Source organism: Nannobrachium achirus, assembly GCF_963921795.1.
Source record: "Nannobrachium achirus genome assembly, chromosome: 16".
NCBI classification, from domain to species: Eukaryota; Metazoa; Chordata; class Actinopteri; order Myctophiformes; family Myctophidae; genus Nannobrachium; species Nannobrachium achirus.
The window spans coordinates 3,175,546-3,191,350 of NC_137823.1; the positions used below are offsets into that span (position 1 = coordinate 3,175,546).

At 44.5% G+C, this 15,805-nt stretch overlaps 1 protein-coding gene across 1 annotated transcript in view; it reads left to right on the forward strand.

The window, feature by feature from the left end:
• Positions 1 to 15,805, forward strand: part of sash1a (SAM and SH3 domain containing 1a) — a gene marked incomplete at both ends in the record, with an annotated part of 456,478 nt that overhangs the window by 339,050 nt on the left and 101,623 nt on the right. Inside the window, one exon of the mRNA XM_080744028.1 lies at positions 2,239 to 2,367. Coding sequence (XP_080600154.1) covers positions 2,239 to 2,367 — 129 coding nt within the window. The remainder of the gene's footprint in view (positions 1 to 2,238; positions 2,368 to 15,805) is intronic.

Here is a 15,805-nt window from a genome sequence, read left to right on the forward strand (position 1 = left end):
ATATCTAACAGGACTTCATATGGGAATGCCCATATATGGAGGCCATATCATCCACATACCACACTAACGGCTGGTTCTACAGACAGGGATCTCCATGTATGGGCTTAAAAGGGTATGATGTCAGATGTCATAGACATCATAGGACTTTCACATAACAAATAACTTAGTAAGCATGTTTGGGCTCTCATAGCATATCCCCATATACAGTACATGGATCTCCATATATGCGTACCAGGGGTATCCATACATGGGTAACTGGTCCGATATACATCACTGGCCAGACGGCCAAGAATTGGCACGACCTCGCCCTTTGTCGGATTTCGCCCTGAGGCGTCTTACTAGTTTATGTATTGTTTTTATTGTGTATTATGGAGGACCCCCAACCTAAGTTTTTCACAGTCCATGTACTCGTACGTCCTCGTGACAATACATCTCTTGACTCTTGAAAAACCAAACCTTTAGAATGACTTACAGAGGCATCATGCACATGCACACCCATGCATTCTACCTTGGACAGCAGTAGTAATCTCCCTAATACCACTCAACCTGAGGAAGTGGTGTGTGAGTGATTAGATTTACCCGCGCCGCCATACTGTGATGCCCGACTTGCCCAAACTGCATGCCTGCCAGTACGGTTGGCGCCTCTCATATGCTTCTAATTACTTACATATGTGATTCTGTGGTTTTATGAAGCTGTGGCCTAGGGTGTTGAGACAGTACAGTACGCTTGTTAGACTGTATGGCCTATTTGATCCAGCTCCTGCTTCTGGCCTTGAGCGCTAGCTTGGATGAGCTGCGGGAATAAATTGTTGCTCGGCTGTAACTGGATATCGTGGGTGGAAACCTCGTCCAAAACTGTTAACTTTTCAGGATTGAAATTCAGAAATGGCAGATAGACGAGCTGAAAACGCGTCGCCTCGAGCTTGCAGATCTGCCACTTTTTTATACTTTTGTGTGACATCACGCTGTAGCGTGATCAAGTAGGCCGTTAATTTACAAAAATCATAAACAAATTAGAATATGGAGATAGGTTTCTATCCGTCGGCAACGTATGTCAACGTATGTCAAACATGTGAAATGAAATGCAAGCATGTTATCTGCTATCTGTGAGGAAGGCTTCGTAAACTGCGACCGAAATGGCACAGCTTTTCCGTGTCCGTGTAGAGGTGTGTACACATTTTTACAGTCTATGGGTTGGTTCCCTTGACACATCACTGTGACATCTGTGATATCACCTATGTAAAAGTCCATATATGGGTATTCCCCAGAATCCCTTTTATGCCCATATACGAAGACCCCTGATATATCACTGGCCAGATGGCCAAGACATGGCCCATATCTGTGCGGCTGGTTCAGATAGGGATCTCCATGTATGGGCATAACATATAGAGCATCGCAGCGGAAGTGGATGCCTGGGGTCACTTTCACTTTCACCATTCATTTTCGCCATAGACTTTTACAAAAACATTTATAACAATTATGTTAAGCCTCGAACCAAGCCATCCAGGATGGAGGTGAATCATGATCATATAACCTTTTCTTCTATGAAAAGAACATTTTGAAAATCGCTAAACAAAGGGTAGTTATTAAATGTAGTATATCAAATAATGTAATATTAAAATATGTTTTCACATAGGATCAAAGGTTATATGGTCATGATTCACCTCCATCCTGGATGGCTTGGTTCGAGGCTTAACATAATTGTTATAAATATTTTTGTAAAAGTCTATGGCGAAAATGAATGGTGAAAGTGAAAGTGACCCCAGGCATCGACTTCCGCTGCGATGCTCTATATTGTATGTTGTGATGTTATGGGAACCACTCTAACAGAATCCCTTTTTATGCCCATATATGGAGATCCCTGATGTCATCAATATTAAGCCATATCTAACAGGGAATGCCCATATATGGAGGAAGACAGCCCATATCTGTGCGGCTGGTTCAGACGGGGATCTTTATGTATGGGCATAAAAGGGATGTACCATATACAGTACATGGGTCTCCATATATGGGTAACTGGTCCGATATACATCACTGGCCAGATGGCCAAGAATTGGCGCACCCTGAAGCGTATTACTAGTATGTAATGTGTGTGTGTGTGTGTGTGTGTGTGTGTGTGTGTGTGTGTGTGTGTGTGTATGTATATGCCTCTGTGTTATGGTGGCTGACCATAATTCTGGGGTATGACTGTATGTACGTTCCTCTGGCTAACCATTGCTCCTCTGGTCTCCTTGCCAGGATGGTTCTCTGGGGAACATAGATGACCTTGCCCAGGAGTACTCCGAGTACTACAACACCTGCTTCAGTGACGTCAGCGACCGCATGGAGGAGCTACGCAAACGCCGCGTCTCGCAGGAGCTCGACATGGTACTTTTACTCACACGCACGCACACGCACGCACGCACGCACGCACGCACGCGCGCACACACACACACACACACACACACACACACACACACACACACACACACACGCGCACATACACACATAGGGCTGTCACAATTATGACATTTTACATGACAATTAATTGTCACTCAAATAATTGCGATTAACGATTTCATTGTGTATTTGTTGTTGACAATTACATTTCTGTTTGGCTTTTAAGATTTGAAGTTGCACATGGCAATCATGACACATAACCTAAATATACAAAGAAATTACTGACATATTTGACAATTTTATTCTTAAAAAAAGGAAATTGATAGTGGAAATAGCCGATCTACAAGCTCACAACGCGGGCAAGGGGATCAACGTCACGTGATTCCCTTGTTTGGCCCAGAAAAAACAGGGATGTGTGTCTCGAAGGCCGTATTATTGTCAGAATCTCGGAAGGTTTAGAATATCTGGCCGTAGCGTTTTCACTTTTCACTACATCGGTGGTTGTTGCAATTACCTGCTACTACAACACTTCACCATCTGTTGCGCTGTGACGAAATAAAACCCATAAAATGTAACAAAGTGCACGTTCCGTAATGCAATTCTAACGGAACAACAACGTGAAGTGAACAAGAGTGTGATTTAGGCTACTTTTCGATTCCCTGGACCTGAATGGGGTGTCGTGTTCTGGGTGTTGATGGGCAGGCACGTGCACACATAGACATCAAAGGGGGCTTGAGCCCCTGCCCTTTTATCCGTCTGTAAAACGTGCCCTCTCCAGACCATGAATGCAGTTTTTACTATGGTGAAAGAAATGCAAATGCCCCCTCTTTCCATGCCATACCTGAAGGCAGCATTCAAGAGAATTGCCTTGTCCAAACTCTCCTGAACTTGAATGCAGCATCTTATGTTGAAAAAATTGCCCTCTCTGTGTAGAAATCCATGCCGTTACGCCACATCTCCAGTATTGACTTGATTATGCTTAGTTCAATGTGGTAGCAATCACCGAAAATAGCCGACCTCCAAATTCGTTGTGAGCTTGGAGGTCTGCTATTTTCTGTATTTTCACCAAAAGGCCCTTTTAGAAATGTCAGCCCCTGCCCTCTCTAACATTCTCTGCACATCCCTGTCGATGGGTGTCCATTCACCAGGATATAGGGTAGTGGGGCACCCAGGGTAGTGGGGCACCCCTTTGGTTGCCAAGCTGCAAGTAAAGGTATGAAAGAATGCCGCTGGTGCTGCCAGAGAGGGCCATTCTGCCCGTGTACATGCACGTGCGCGCACACACGCATGCACACGCACACACACACGCACGCACACACGAGCATCAGGATGGAGAGATTTGAATGCATAACTATAAATCACGCAAGACTTTGTTAACTGTGAAACGTCCTTTCGTGTTCATAACATATAAAACAGTTGTGTATTTTAATTCTACCAATGAGGCACGGCTTTGGCAAGAGCAGAATCTTTGATTCTCCTCCGGCGAGTAGCAGACAATGTCACAATGGACCACTGTGTAGCCAGAGTAGATCCAGGGTGCTCTCATACATACTAAGGTGTTACTGCTGTGGTGGCTCCAGGGACGTGCTGGCCATTGGGAAAAGCGGGACAACTCCCGAACAGCCGGTTCATTCCCGGCCGGTCCAGGCCGGCCATTAGGAAGAAATTAAAAATAAAATGTTGGCCTTCGTTCCATTTTGGGGGCTGGGTGGCCAACAAAGTACATCGTCACTGTCGGGCAGAAACTCCAAGTTTCGAATTTGTAGATTTTTTCCAGCTTCATCATACAAGGCCGTCGCACAAAAGTAGTGAAAACAGCAGATCTACAAGCACACAACGCCACGCGGTGCAAGGCGTTGTGTGCTTGTAGATTGGCTGTTTTCACTAGTGGCTGTTTTCACTAGATCATTTTTAAAATGATAAATACAAAACAAACGGTTTTGGACATACAAGGTTTTCACCCGACAACAACGAAATATATAATAATAATACTAAGCTGTCAGGAAGATGCATTCAGAGCTGCCCCCTCAAAATACTAATATAATGATTGGAGCTTTCTGCCGAGCAGATACCAGTGACGTATTTCCTCTCGTTTAATTTATCCTCGACCAAAAATATCCGTGTTCATCTTTGACTGTCATTACGTCACTGCCGAGAGGTAGCAGTTAATATAGATAGTCATTAAAGGAGCTCATCTGTCCGGACTGCTCGCATGACAACCATCTGGTTTTCATAATTTCATCGGCTCGACTGGTAGGGCTTAAATGCGATCGTATCGGTGATTTATGCCGCCTAATGATTGACGACAGAGATCCTGTTCTCACAGCTCTCCAGCAAAGAGTTTAGCCTAAAGCCTTAAAGTTATGATAATGGATCAAATACAGTGATGTATGTACTGTATCTCTGCATCTGTTCCTATGGGTCCTGCTCTCATATATTTTGGGTGTTCAGTCATTTTTTTTCTTCTTTTTTTCCCCTGCCATTGCTTGTCATTACTTGCGTTCGGTTGCGTATCTGTCGCGTAGGCCTATCTGTTTGTCTTTACGCCCGTAGCCAATTCACCCTTTGTCAAGTCCCGCCCGTTGTCCCGCCCCTCTTCACACCCATTGGTTGCTGTGTCTTTTTGGGACACTCTGTGGGACACTCCATCCACTACCGGTTGAGTTCAGTTACTTCAGTTGTTCAGTTGTTATTCTGTGTGTTCAATTCTAATTTCAAACTTTGTTTCAGTCAAATGGAGCTGCTCAGTGGCAGTATAGTGACTAAGCATGTTTTTAAATGTTTTTATTTCTCCAAAAATTATGTTTGAGCAAATTCAACATAAAAAAAGCGGAACCAGGGCGGGACAAGGCAGATAGAGCCTGCTGGTTGGTCAGTCAGGGACCAACCAGAAGGCTAAAAAAGGGATGAATTAGGGACCAGCATTCCTGGTGATGGACGGTCACCATCAACAGCCAATGAGGGACCCAGCAGTCACAATCAACAAGTGCGACCTGATACAAATAACAAGACGCTCTCTGCTGGCGCACAAGCAGGCCATACATGGGCGCGAGTGCACGAGTTGGCATTTGGACAGAGTTGCGGTCTAGTTTTATCGGCGCTCGTTGCAGATGAATAGCGTGGCTTCACCTCTCGGCGCGTTACGGGGGTCGAGAAAGGTTTCATCCTGAGGAGATAAAAGTGGGAGGGGGAAAGGAAGCAATCAGGGCTGAATTTACGACCTCGGAGAGAGGAGAGAGAGGAGAGGATGAGAGAGAGAGGAGCTGACTGGGCACGGAGCCTGGAGGGCAGGGACGCGCAGAGAATGTTAGAGAGGCAGGGGCTGACATTTTATTTTTATTTTTTTAAAGATTTGTTTTGGGGCTTTTATGCCTTTTTTGGATAGGACAGTAGACTCACAGGAAATGGGGGAGAGATGGGGAGAGACATGCTGCAAAGGTCGTCCGGATCGGGAATCGAACCGGCGACGCCGTCAGGCAGCAATGCCTACAGTATGTGGTATGCGCCTAGACCAGTAGGCCAGCGGGCGCCCCACAGGGGGGGGGGCTGACATTTCTAAAAAAGGGCCTTGTGGTGAAAATATCGAAAATAGCAGACCTCCAAGCTCACAACGCATCGCGCTGCGACACGTTGTGAGCTTGGAGGTCGGCTATTTTCCGTACTTCATAACACACTAGACTAAGCATAAAAAAGGCAATACTGGGGATGTGGTGTGGATTTCTGGACAGAGAGGACAATTCTTTCAACATAAGATGCTGCATTCAAGTTCAGGAGAGTTTTGACAAGGCCATTCTCTTGAATGCTGCTTTCAGGTATGGCATGGAAAGAGGACATTTGTATTTCTTTCACCATAGTAAAAAAAACATTCATGGTCTGGAACAGGGGTGTTGTTGCCTGGATTATTCACGAAGCTTTCCCGGAAGAGAAAGATCCCATGATTGGCCGCTAGTCGCGCTGTTTTCCCCCCGCGAGGTACCAAAAAGGTTTGTTCTCCACTGGACCCCATTCATTTTCCTCTTCGATTTTCTAACCTTAATAAACATCGTCATAAATACTTTATGGTTCCTGTCGCTAGTGAAAAACTGCCTTTCAATTACCATGATATGCGTTTTGTGCAAATATGGTCCCAGTTATGTTCAAATTGATGATAAAGTTGCGGGGGGCGTGGCCGACTAAACTGATACCAGCCGGCTGTGTTCTTCTTCGTGTGCTGTATTTCGGGAGGCTCCGACCACATTCTCCCATGTATCCCTGCGGTTGCACGTGACCGTTAGCAGCCAATAAATAGTATTCCTTATGATTCCTGGGGTACCATTCAAACAATGATGGCGACACCCATACAAGGGACAAAAAAAGCGTAATTTTCACCGCATAGAAACCAATGGCTTCGCATCGTCCATATATTTTTTTTTACAGTCTATGGTCTGGAGAGGGCACTTTCTTACAGAAGGATAAAAGGGCGGCAGGGGCTCGAGCCCCCTTCGATGTCTATGTGTGCACGTGCCTGTGGGAGGATGAGGATGTAGGCAGAGGACGACGAAGGGCGGAGGAAGAGACGGAGAGGAGGGGTGTGAGAGCCTGCAGCTGTTGCTGCCCCCCCCCCCCCCCCCCCCTCCCCTACAAAGCTTGGCAACGTAAGATAGGAGAGAGAGAGAAGTGTAGGAGCGAAGCAGAGCATGCAGAAATATCTGGGGTCACACAACGGTTTATTCACCGCCCCGACAGGAAGAGAGAAGGAGGAACCCACAACATAAATCAGCTGCTGCCGCATTGATTTTTTTCAGGTGCCACGGCTCAGCCCTTTTCCAAAATTAGTTTTTTTGGTTTGGGGATAAAAACTGAAATGTATCTTTTTCACTGCTGTGCTGCTTTGACGACGGGGTAAAAGTAGGTTATAGGGCCACATTCTATTGCCTCGGCCAACAGTGTTGCGATATCGTTTAACTAAACTAAAGGGTGCTCACGGACGACTAGCTAGGGATGGGACGATGTGAAAATTACACATCGCGATTATTGTGACAAAAGATATCGTGATTTACGATGTTATTGCGATAATCAAAATCCATTATCCTGGGGCGGAACATTTGCCAAAAAATAGCAGATCTACAAGCTCACAATGCGACACGTTGTGAGCTTGTAGATCGGCTATTTTTTGGCAAAGACATTTGATAGAGAGTGGAAAATCAAGTACGTATATTATAAGTACCTTTTACCAATTATAGAGGGTTTAAGTGGTACCAGATAAGCAGCTCAGCAAATAAAAGGTGAATTGATCCCAGTGCATGACGGAGGACGATATCACGATACATTAAATCTCCACGATAAACGATAATATCGCTTTATCGTCCCATCCCTACAACTGGCCTGCCAGCTTCCATTGCTCTTGTTTTCCCCACTGGGCCGGTGGTGTCATGTGTCTTAGACTGGATACCTTCATACAGACATGTCTTAAAAAGTCTGTGGCGCAAAATATCTCAATATCTGGTGGAAAACTGGAACGGCCGAGTGTGAGAGTTGGGGTAGAGAGAGAGTCCGGACCCAGAGACGGAGAACGACCGGCAAAGACGGAGATTCGGAGAAAGAGAAAGGCAGGGAAGCAACTACTGTGTGTCTCACGGTGAAGTGTGTCCAGAAGCCAGTGGGCTGCCAGCCAGTCTCATCCAGCCATCTCCCAGAGGACCAATAGCATGTTGGGTAGAGAAGGTCAAAATGCCAAGCGTCCAGACGTATGGTGTGGCATTTAGCCGGGCGTCTCTCTGGGGGGACAGAGGGACGTGGCCTTCAGGGAGAGGACCCGTCATTGGTAAAGGACACGGTATATCGTCGTTGTCGGGTGGAAACCTTGTATGTCCAAAACCGTTTGTTTTGTATTTATCATCTTAAAAATTATTTAAACTAATGAAAACAGCAGATCTACAAGCACACAACGCCTCGCACCGCGAGGCGTTGTGTGCTTGTAGATCAGCTGTTTTCACTACTTTTGTGCGACGGCTTTGTATGATGAAGCAGGGCTTTACTTTGCGAAAAACGTACACATTTGAAACTTGGAGATACAAGGTTTCTGCCCGACAGTGACGATACAGTGCTCCTGCTATCAGGTCATCTCGTGACTTTCCGGTTATTATCGCTCCTCGTCTCTCCGTTCTCCTTTCATTTTCTATAGCCTAGTTCTATTTCCAACGTTCACGTCTTTGGCAATCCGCTTGCACTTTCTCTCCCCCGTTCCTTTGGCAGACCAACTCCTAGTTACTGGGTCGCCCAGGGATCAAATCTGGCCAGGAGGCAGATCGCCCAGTGGGTCAAAGTTCACATAAACTGTGACCCTCCCCTGACCAGAAGGGTAGACGTTGTGTGCTTGTAGATCGGCTATTTTCACTAGTTTTGTGCGACAGCCTTGTATGATGAAACAGGGCCTTTACTTTATGAAAAAAAAAAAAAAATTGAAACTTGGAGATACGAGACTCAAAATCATCTAAGCATATTTAGCTTGCTGCTTAGCAGAAATTATATTTTTACTCTGAGGTGTAGTTCCAGACTTGATATAGCATTCAGAGTAGGGGTGGGCGATATGGAAAAATACAATATCACAATATTTTCCCAAGCTGTATCACGATACACGATTTTATCACGATTCATTTTCACATTGTTTTTTTATGGTTATTGTTCACGTTACTTGACAAAAACTAGATCCTCTGGGTTCCTTTTGGGAGGTCTAAATTGAACTTCACAAGTATGTAACTCTGACAGTATAAAATGAAACCAAATGGACCCATACGGGTCCATTTGGTTTCATTTGTATACTGTCAGAGTTAAGTTTGAGAACTACTGATTTAGACCAAAATGCAGGTTTAAATTGAATTCTGCAATGAATCTCTGTATTAACGATTAAACAGGATTTTTTACAAGGCTCCCTCAATTGTATCACGATATATGATACCTCTGAAAAGGCATATCGTGGAGACATTGTATCGTCTCAATGATAATTATCACCATATCGCCCACCCCTAATTCAGAGATTGTGGAATAGTTGTCTGGATACGTGAGACTAAGCTGCACATGACAGTGGAGCGCAAGGCAGCATGGACGTCACGCTGAGAGAGAGGCTGAAGGTCACCCTGTGAGCTCCAACTGTCACTGAGGCTCAGAGGGACCTTTTTGACAGATAGGCTGACCACGGGCCATAGTTTGCTGTTGAAGTGACCACACACCAAGGGGGTTTGACCACTGAACCAATCCTACAATATCCATACTGTGGACAGAAGTCTAAAGAGAAATGGGCCGGGGGAACTGTTTCACTTTCAGTTCTCTAAAACGTTCTATTGATCTGACTCCAAGGTTACAGTTTAAATCAGGGGTCTTCAATGTTTTCAGCCCAAGGACCCCTTAAGTTGAGAGAGAGATGAAGCAGGGACCCCCACAACCTGTTCATAGATTCCATATAGTTTCATCAGTGTATTTTGGATTCATGTCAATTTGTGTTTTCAGATATTTAACCACTTGAACCGTCAATACTTGATAAACTTGACCTTTTACTCTGTACTTAGTCTGCTCTTTTCTCCCTCTACACTAAAGCTCTTTGCCGAAAATAGCCGATCTAAGTTCTCAGAATATGGACATTATAGGGTTCAAGTTCAAAAAAGGAGAAAAAAAAACTTTCTTTCACTCAAAGATTTGGAGGACCCCCTGTAGTAACTCTGAGGACCCCCTAGTGGTCCTGGACCCCCTGTTGAAGTGCTTTTTTTTGTTGTTAGGGTGCTGTGTTTGTTTCTTTGTTTCTTTAGTTTGTTCTTTTTTGTTGATGTTGGTCTCAGTCTTCCTTATTTAGAAGAATCCTTGATCAACATCGAAACGTCATGGTACGAAACATCGCCCTAGTTTGTTATCAGCCTAACACCACTTCCCGTCCCTGGCCCGGGTTAGCCAAGTGAGGGTGATCTGTGTTTTGTTTAGACGTGGGGCGCTCTTAACGCAGCTCCATTAAGAGTCGCTGATGGAGGCTCTCTGGACGATGGCTATCGCTGAACCCATTTCCTGTCCGGCCGGCCGTGAGCGTCTTCATGTTGGTTCTGCGGGCAGCAAGGATACAAAGGGTTAAAAAAAACATCCCCCTGGGGAACGAGACCCATGGATTAACTGTGTCACGCACTGTCTCTGTTCTAGAGAACCACATTTGGCTGTTTCTTGTTGTAGGTGTAGCCTATAGAGCAGTGAAGTCATGAAGTGACTCGCTCATCCCCCGGTTCATGGAAGTAATTTCTCTATGCAGAATAACATTGAGTCACCTTAAAATCATCTCATATAAGCATTGTGGTCCAATATAAACACACGGTCTTTGCGATATTGTCGGGGAGGTGGCTCTGTATGGTTTATGATAATCAGTCACTCATATTTGATAAAGCCTGTTTCTAGCGAAAATGTAACTAATTGGGGGACGGTAACATTAGTGTTTTCTCACCATCAGTTGAATCTTCACATCCATATGAGTCAAACCGCTGAGATCATTTGTTTATGTTTGGAACACAGTTCTTATATGACGTGATATGAAAAAAGTTATGGGAATTCAGAATGGGGGGGAAAAAACGTGAACCAGGTAGGATGGGTAAATTATATCAGACTTCACTGCTCTATTTGGCTACACAGTTAAGCCTCCATTTTGGAAGTACTATTGTAGCTGGAGTGATAATTCAGCAACAAATCTTTTTATTTTATTAATTGACAGACCATGAAGTAGTCTGGCTTGGAGGCAGGCAAGAAACCTTTGAATTAAAGCCCTTTGCACACAGGCGCGTGTAACCGCACGGATAAAACGGACAATATAATCTTTTGAAAAGAAAACAATGATTCTCTATGACCTCATGCACACCGGCTTCCGAATTAGCCGTGCGACGAGTGGCTGCCGCCGTGCGTTTTTTTCTCGATTGAACCCAGTTCGATTTGTGCGTCTTGTCGCATGCGGTAAAAAACTCATCACTCCTTTTATGACTCCTTTTTGGATCCGCAGCGCCGATTCCGCACAGCATTGCACACCAAATCCAATGCGTTTTATTCATGCCGCAAACAAAAAAAACGCAACTGTCCTGTGTGCAAAGGGCTTTAGTTTGGCATTTAGTAGGAATTTTTGTAATCGGCTAATAATGACTCAAAATGTGCTATTGTATCAGAGATCTAAATTGTTCCTGATATATTGCGCATATATGATGACACATTAATGATATGCCAATCACGTTGATGTGTTTGTTGAAAAACGCCTTGTGTTCAACCTACCAGGAGACAATTCTGGTTTAGAATTATGTTAAAGTGAGAGACGCATAACTCTTCAGCGTCATCATACGAGGAGACAAAAAGGAGTGACAGATCAAGACACAAATCAAACATGTAAAACCTAACTAAATAAGCCACATGATGATTTCAACATCAAAACCAAATAAAACTTTCATAAGTTGTAAAATATGTTGGGCCACTTCATGGACGGATAAATGGTATTCTTGTTGTTTTTCATTCAGGTCCTTTGCCTCTTAGAAATGTCATGCTTTAAGTGGCAATGAGGTTTTGAATGATGGTCCACTTGTAGTTCTTGACTCTTGTCAGTCATCCTGAGATCCCTTTTGTGTCCCTTATCCCTCAAATCCTTAAGCAAATCACACTTGGAGCTACAACTACTTCTCTGTTTCCAATGCAGTATCTGTAAAAAACCTTCTTTCTGCCTACGCACAAAGCAACAGACCATTTCTTTTAACTTTCTTTTAACTCTGTGGCGTTCATGTGTTGGACATTTAGAGGAAAGCTTGCCAAACATGGCTATCAAGCCTCCAGGAGTGATCTCAGAGGCACGCAGAGACTTAATGGTTGGTAGAATGAACAGCCATGGAGAGAAGACCCTCCAAGCAGATATTTGCATCACCTGCAAAGAACAGGGATACATAGGGGAGGAACAGGACATACGTTTGCTATGGATCATTTGGTCATTTGTGTCTGCAGGGTAGAAAGCATGGCAGCATGCACATTGTTCCATGCTCCATGTCTGATGAAACACTTGTTATACACCAGGGCTTGACTTTAACTTTTTGAGGCACTTGTCCTTTGGACAAGTACATTTCCCATTCACTTATCCAGGCACAAAAGTTACTTGTCCGGATAAGTGAAAGTTTTACATTTTCTCATTTCTGTTCAGTTTTTTATTTGACAAATAAATAAGACCCCCACCACTCCATAGTATTGGCAGTCCATCGCCTGAGCGTCACAGAAAAAGTGAAACCAACAGCCACTTGTCCAACGGACAAGTACATCTTTAATGAACTTGTCCATAATTGTCCCGGACAACAGGACAAGCCTTAATGTCATGCCCTGTGGGTTCATTCAACTGGGAAAGAGTTAATTTAACGCTCCAGATTTAACGCTCCAGATTTGTGTACCCAACAGAAAGATGAAACCAGCTTCCAACCAAAGTCCTACAAGTAGTGGCAGCTCTCTGTGCTTTGATGAAGCTGAACACACTTCTGTCTCTGTGAAATCACCCAGTAATGTTTTCTAGCTGAAGGGCCCGGCCTCTGCTCTGCGTGCCTCCAGTTCAGACATGCTCTCGTGTTGTTTTGCCCGTGAGGTGAGGAACAGGGTTTGTGTGATGATGGGATAATGCTCGCGTGCGGTCCGCCCGCAGAAAGTGGGTTAGTTCAACAGGTTTAGACCCTACAGCGCGCCGAAAGGCCGAAAACCCGGCCGCTCATCGAGGCTGTTTGTTTGTCCTCCTTTCTACCTTAAAGCGTTTAGGCCTGGGATTATTGAATGCTGTGCCGCGCTGCAAGCTTGTAGATCTGCTATTTTTTTAAAAGTCATGAAAATGTGTGCAAATAATCTTTGAATATATGTACTTTTAAAGCGAAAATTTGTAACTCAAATTTTTGCTTCTGGGTGGTCCCTGACTCCCTGGAACGAAATGTTTTGAAATGGGGGTCCGTGGCCAAATACATATCATTTTGGGGGTCCTTCACTTGAAAAGGTTTGAGAAAAAACTGACATGGTAGTCTCTCAAGAACAGACTAACTGAGCTCTCCAGTTGAAGTGAAAAGGACCTTTTCTTTGACGATGGCTAGCCAGATTGCTGACATAGAAACATAGCTTTTTCAAAAAACCTTAAAAGGATTCAAAAGACACTTATAGAATCGGGTCAAAATCGGGGTCAAAATTCGAATGTTCACGATTTTTCAAAATAGCAGATCTACAAGCTCGCAGCGCGGCACTCGGTGCCGCACTGTGAGCTTGTATATCTGCTATTTTTCAATAGTTAAAGCACAAAATAATGTGTTCCCAGTCTAACTGGGTTAAAGGGTTTTCCTCCCGAGCGGCCTAGTGAGTGCAGTGCATGGCCATTTGTTGCCATAAGATCTCCATCGTATGTGTGTTGGCGCGCTCCGTTGTTGGCCTAACCCTCGTGTAAGAGCCGCTTGTGTGTTTGCAGTTTCATTATGCGCTTTGTTACTCAGCACCGGGTGGGGGTTGTGACCCCCGCCATTTGTAATTTGTAATAACTTTGGTATTTGTCTTGAAATACCAAAACAATGACATTCCTCAAGGGATGTTGGTTTAGGAACGCCTTGCGCTGCATAGACGTAACACTGGCTTGAGCACGGAGAAACTCACTTTCATCTCTCTCTCTCTCTCGCACACAGGGTGTTTCACCAAATTCTGGGCGCTGGGTGCTTTAGCTGTTGAAAAATAGCAGATATACAAGCTCACAGCGCGGCACCAAGTGCCGCGCTGCGAGCTTGTAGATCTGCTATTTTCTTGAAAAATCGTGAAAATTTGTGCAAGTCTTTGATTATTTCAAATCCTTCTAAGGTTTTTTTTTAACTGTTTCTATGTCAGTGGTGCTCAAACCTTTTCATGTGAAAGACCCCCAAAATGATATGTATTTGGCCACGGACCCCATCTCAAAATATTTAGTTCCAGGATGGGACCCCCCAGAAGCAAACTTTGAGTTACAAATGTTTGCTTAAAAAATACATATATTTGCACACGTATTCACGACTTTTCAAAAATAGCAGATCTGATCTGCAAGCTCACAGCCACGCTGTGAGCTTGTATATCTGCTATTTTTCAATAGCTAAAGTATAAGATAATGAAGGTCCCTCCACCTTGGGCCCTAGTAACTTAGTCCCCCCCCCCCCCTTGTGATGCCCTTGTAGACGCACACTGGGCTTGTGCTGTGTGCACGAAGAAACTCATTTTCATCACTCTCTCTCGCTCGTGTACACACACGCACACACACACACACACACACACACACACACACACACACACACACACACACACACACACACACACACACACACACACACACACACACACAGTCATACAGCCCTGACTAACTGGCTGGAGCCCTTCTGGAAAGGAAAGGGATTGAGGTGTTACTGTGTTTGAGCAGGCTGAGAGTGTGTTTTCCTATAAATGGACTATAAAAGCCCACAGTGCAGTTCAGGGGTGGCATGGAAGACTGTGGTCGACCCTGCACCACCTCTGCTCTAAAACCTGGATTTCCTGCTTCTGTGTGCGTGCGTGCGTGCGTGCGTGCGTGTGTGTGGTTCTAAATGTCAGTTGGATCCAGGTAGGCATGAGACGATAAGTGATTTTATCGTGATAAAAAAAAACACTCGTGGAGAGATTTAAATTTATCGTGATATCGTCCTCCGTCATGCACTGGGATCAATTCACCTTTTATTTGCCGAACTTCATGTACCACTTAAACCATCTATTGATAAAACATACTTATAATATACAGTACGTACTTGATACTTGATACTTTTTTTCACTCTCTACCAAATCTCTTTGCCAAAAAATATCCGATCTACAAGCTCACAACGCGTTGCAAGCTTGATATATATTCTAGCTAGATCTGCAATTTTTTGTCAAATGTTCTTCCCCAGGATAATGGATGTTGGGGATACTTTGATTATCGCGATAATATCGTAATTCACAATCTTTCGGTCACAATAATCGTGACATGACATTTTCATATCGTCCCATCCCTACTCCCCCACCTCTACATCTGGCTTTCCGGCTAGTCACTACCCTACCCAACATCAGACACTGCCCACCCATACTTTAGTTTAACCAGGTGGGCAGTGCCACTAAGGGGGGGGGGGGGGTCACTAAGACCCTGAAAGAATCCCCTGTTTTCTGACGGTCTGAGGTTGGCAGGTATGGGTGAAACACTCCTGTGTTTCTACGTTGACTAAATATGCTCCTACTCATGCGGCTACAGCCTGGCAACACAATACGGCTGCGGTTGAGCTCACATATGGTGGTGGCCACTGCAGTTGTTTTCCTACAAAGTTCCTATTTTTCCACTCTCTGGCAGACAGTGAAACTTCACACCACTCCCTTTCATTAAGCCATGTAGGCCGGGCACGCATTATTGCGTATTATGTTA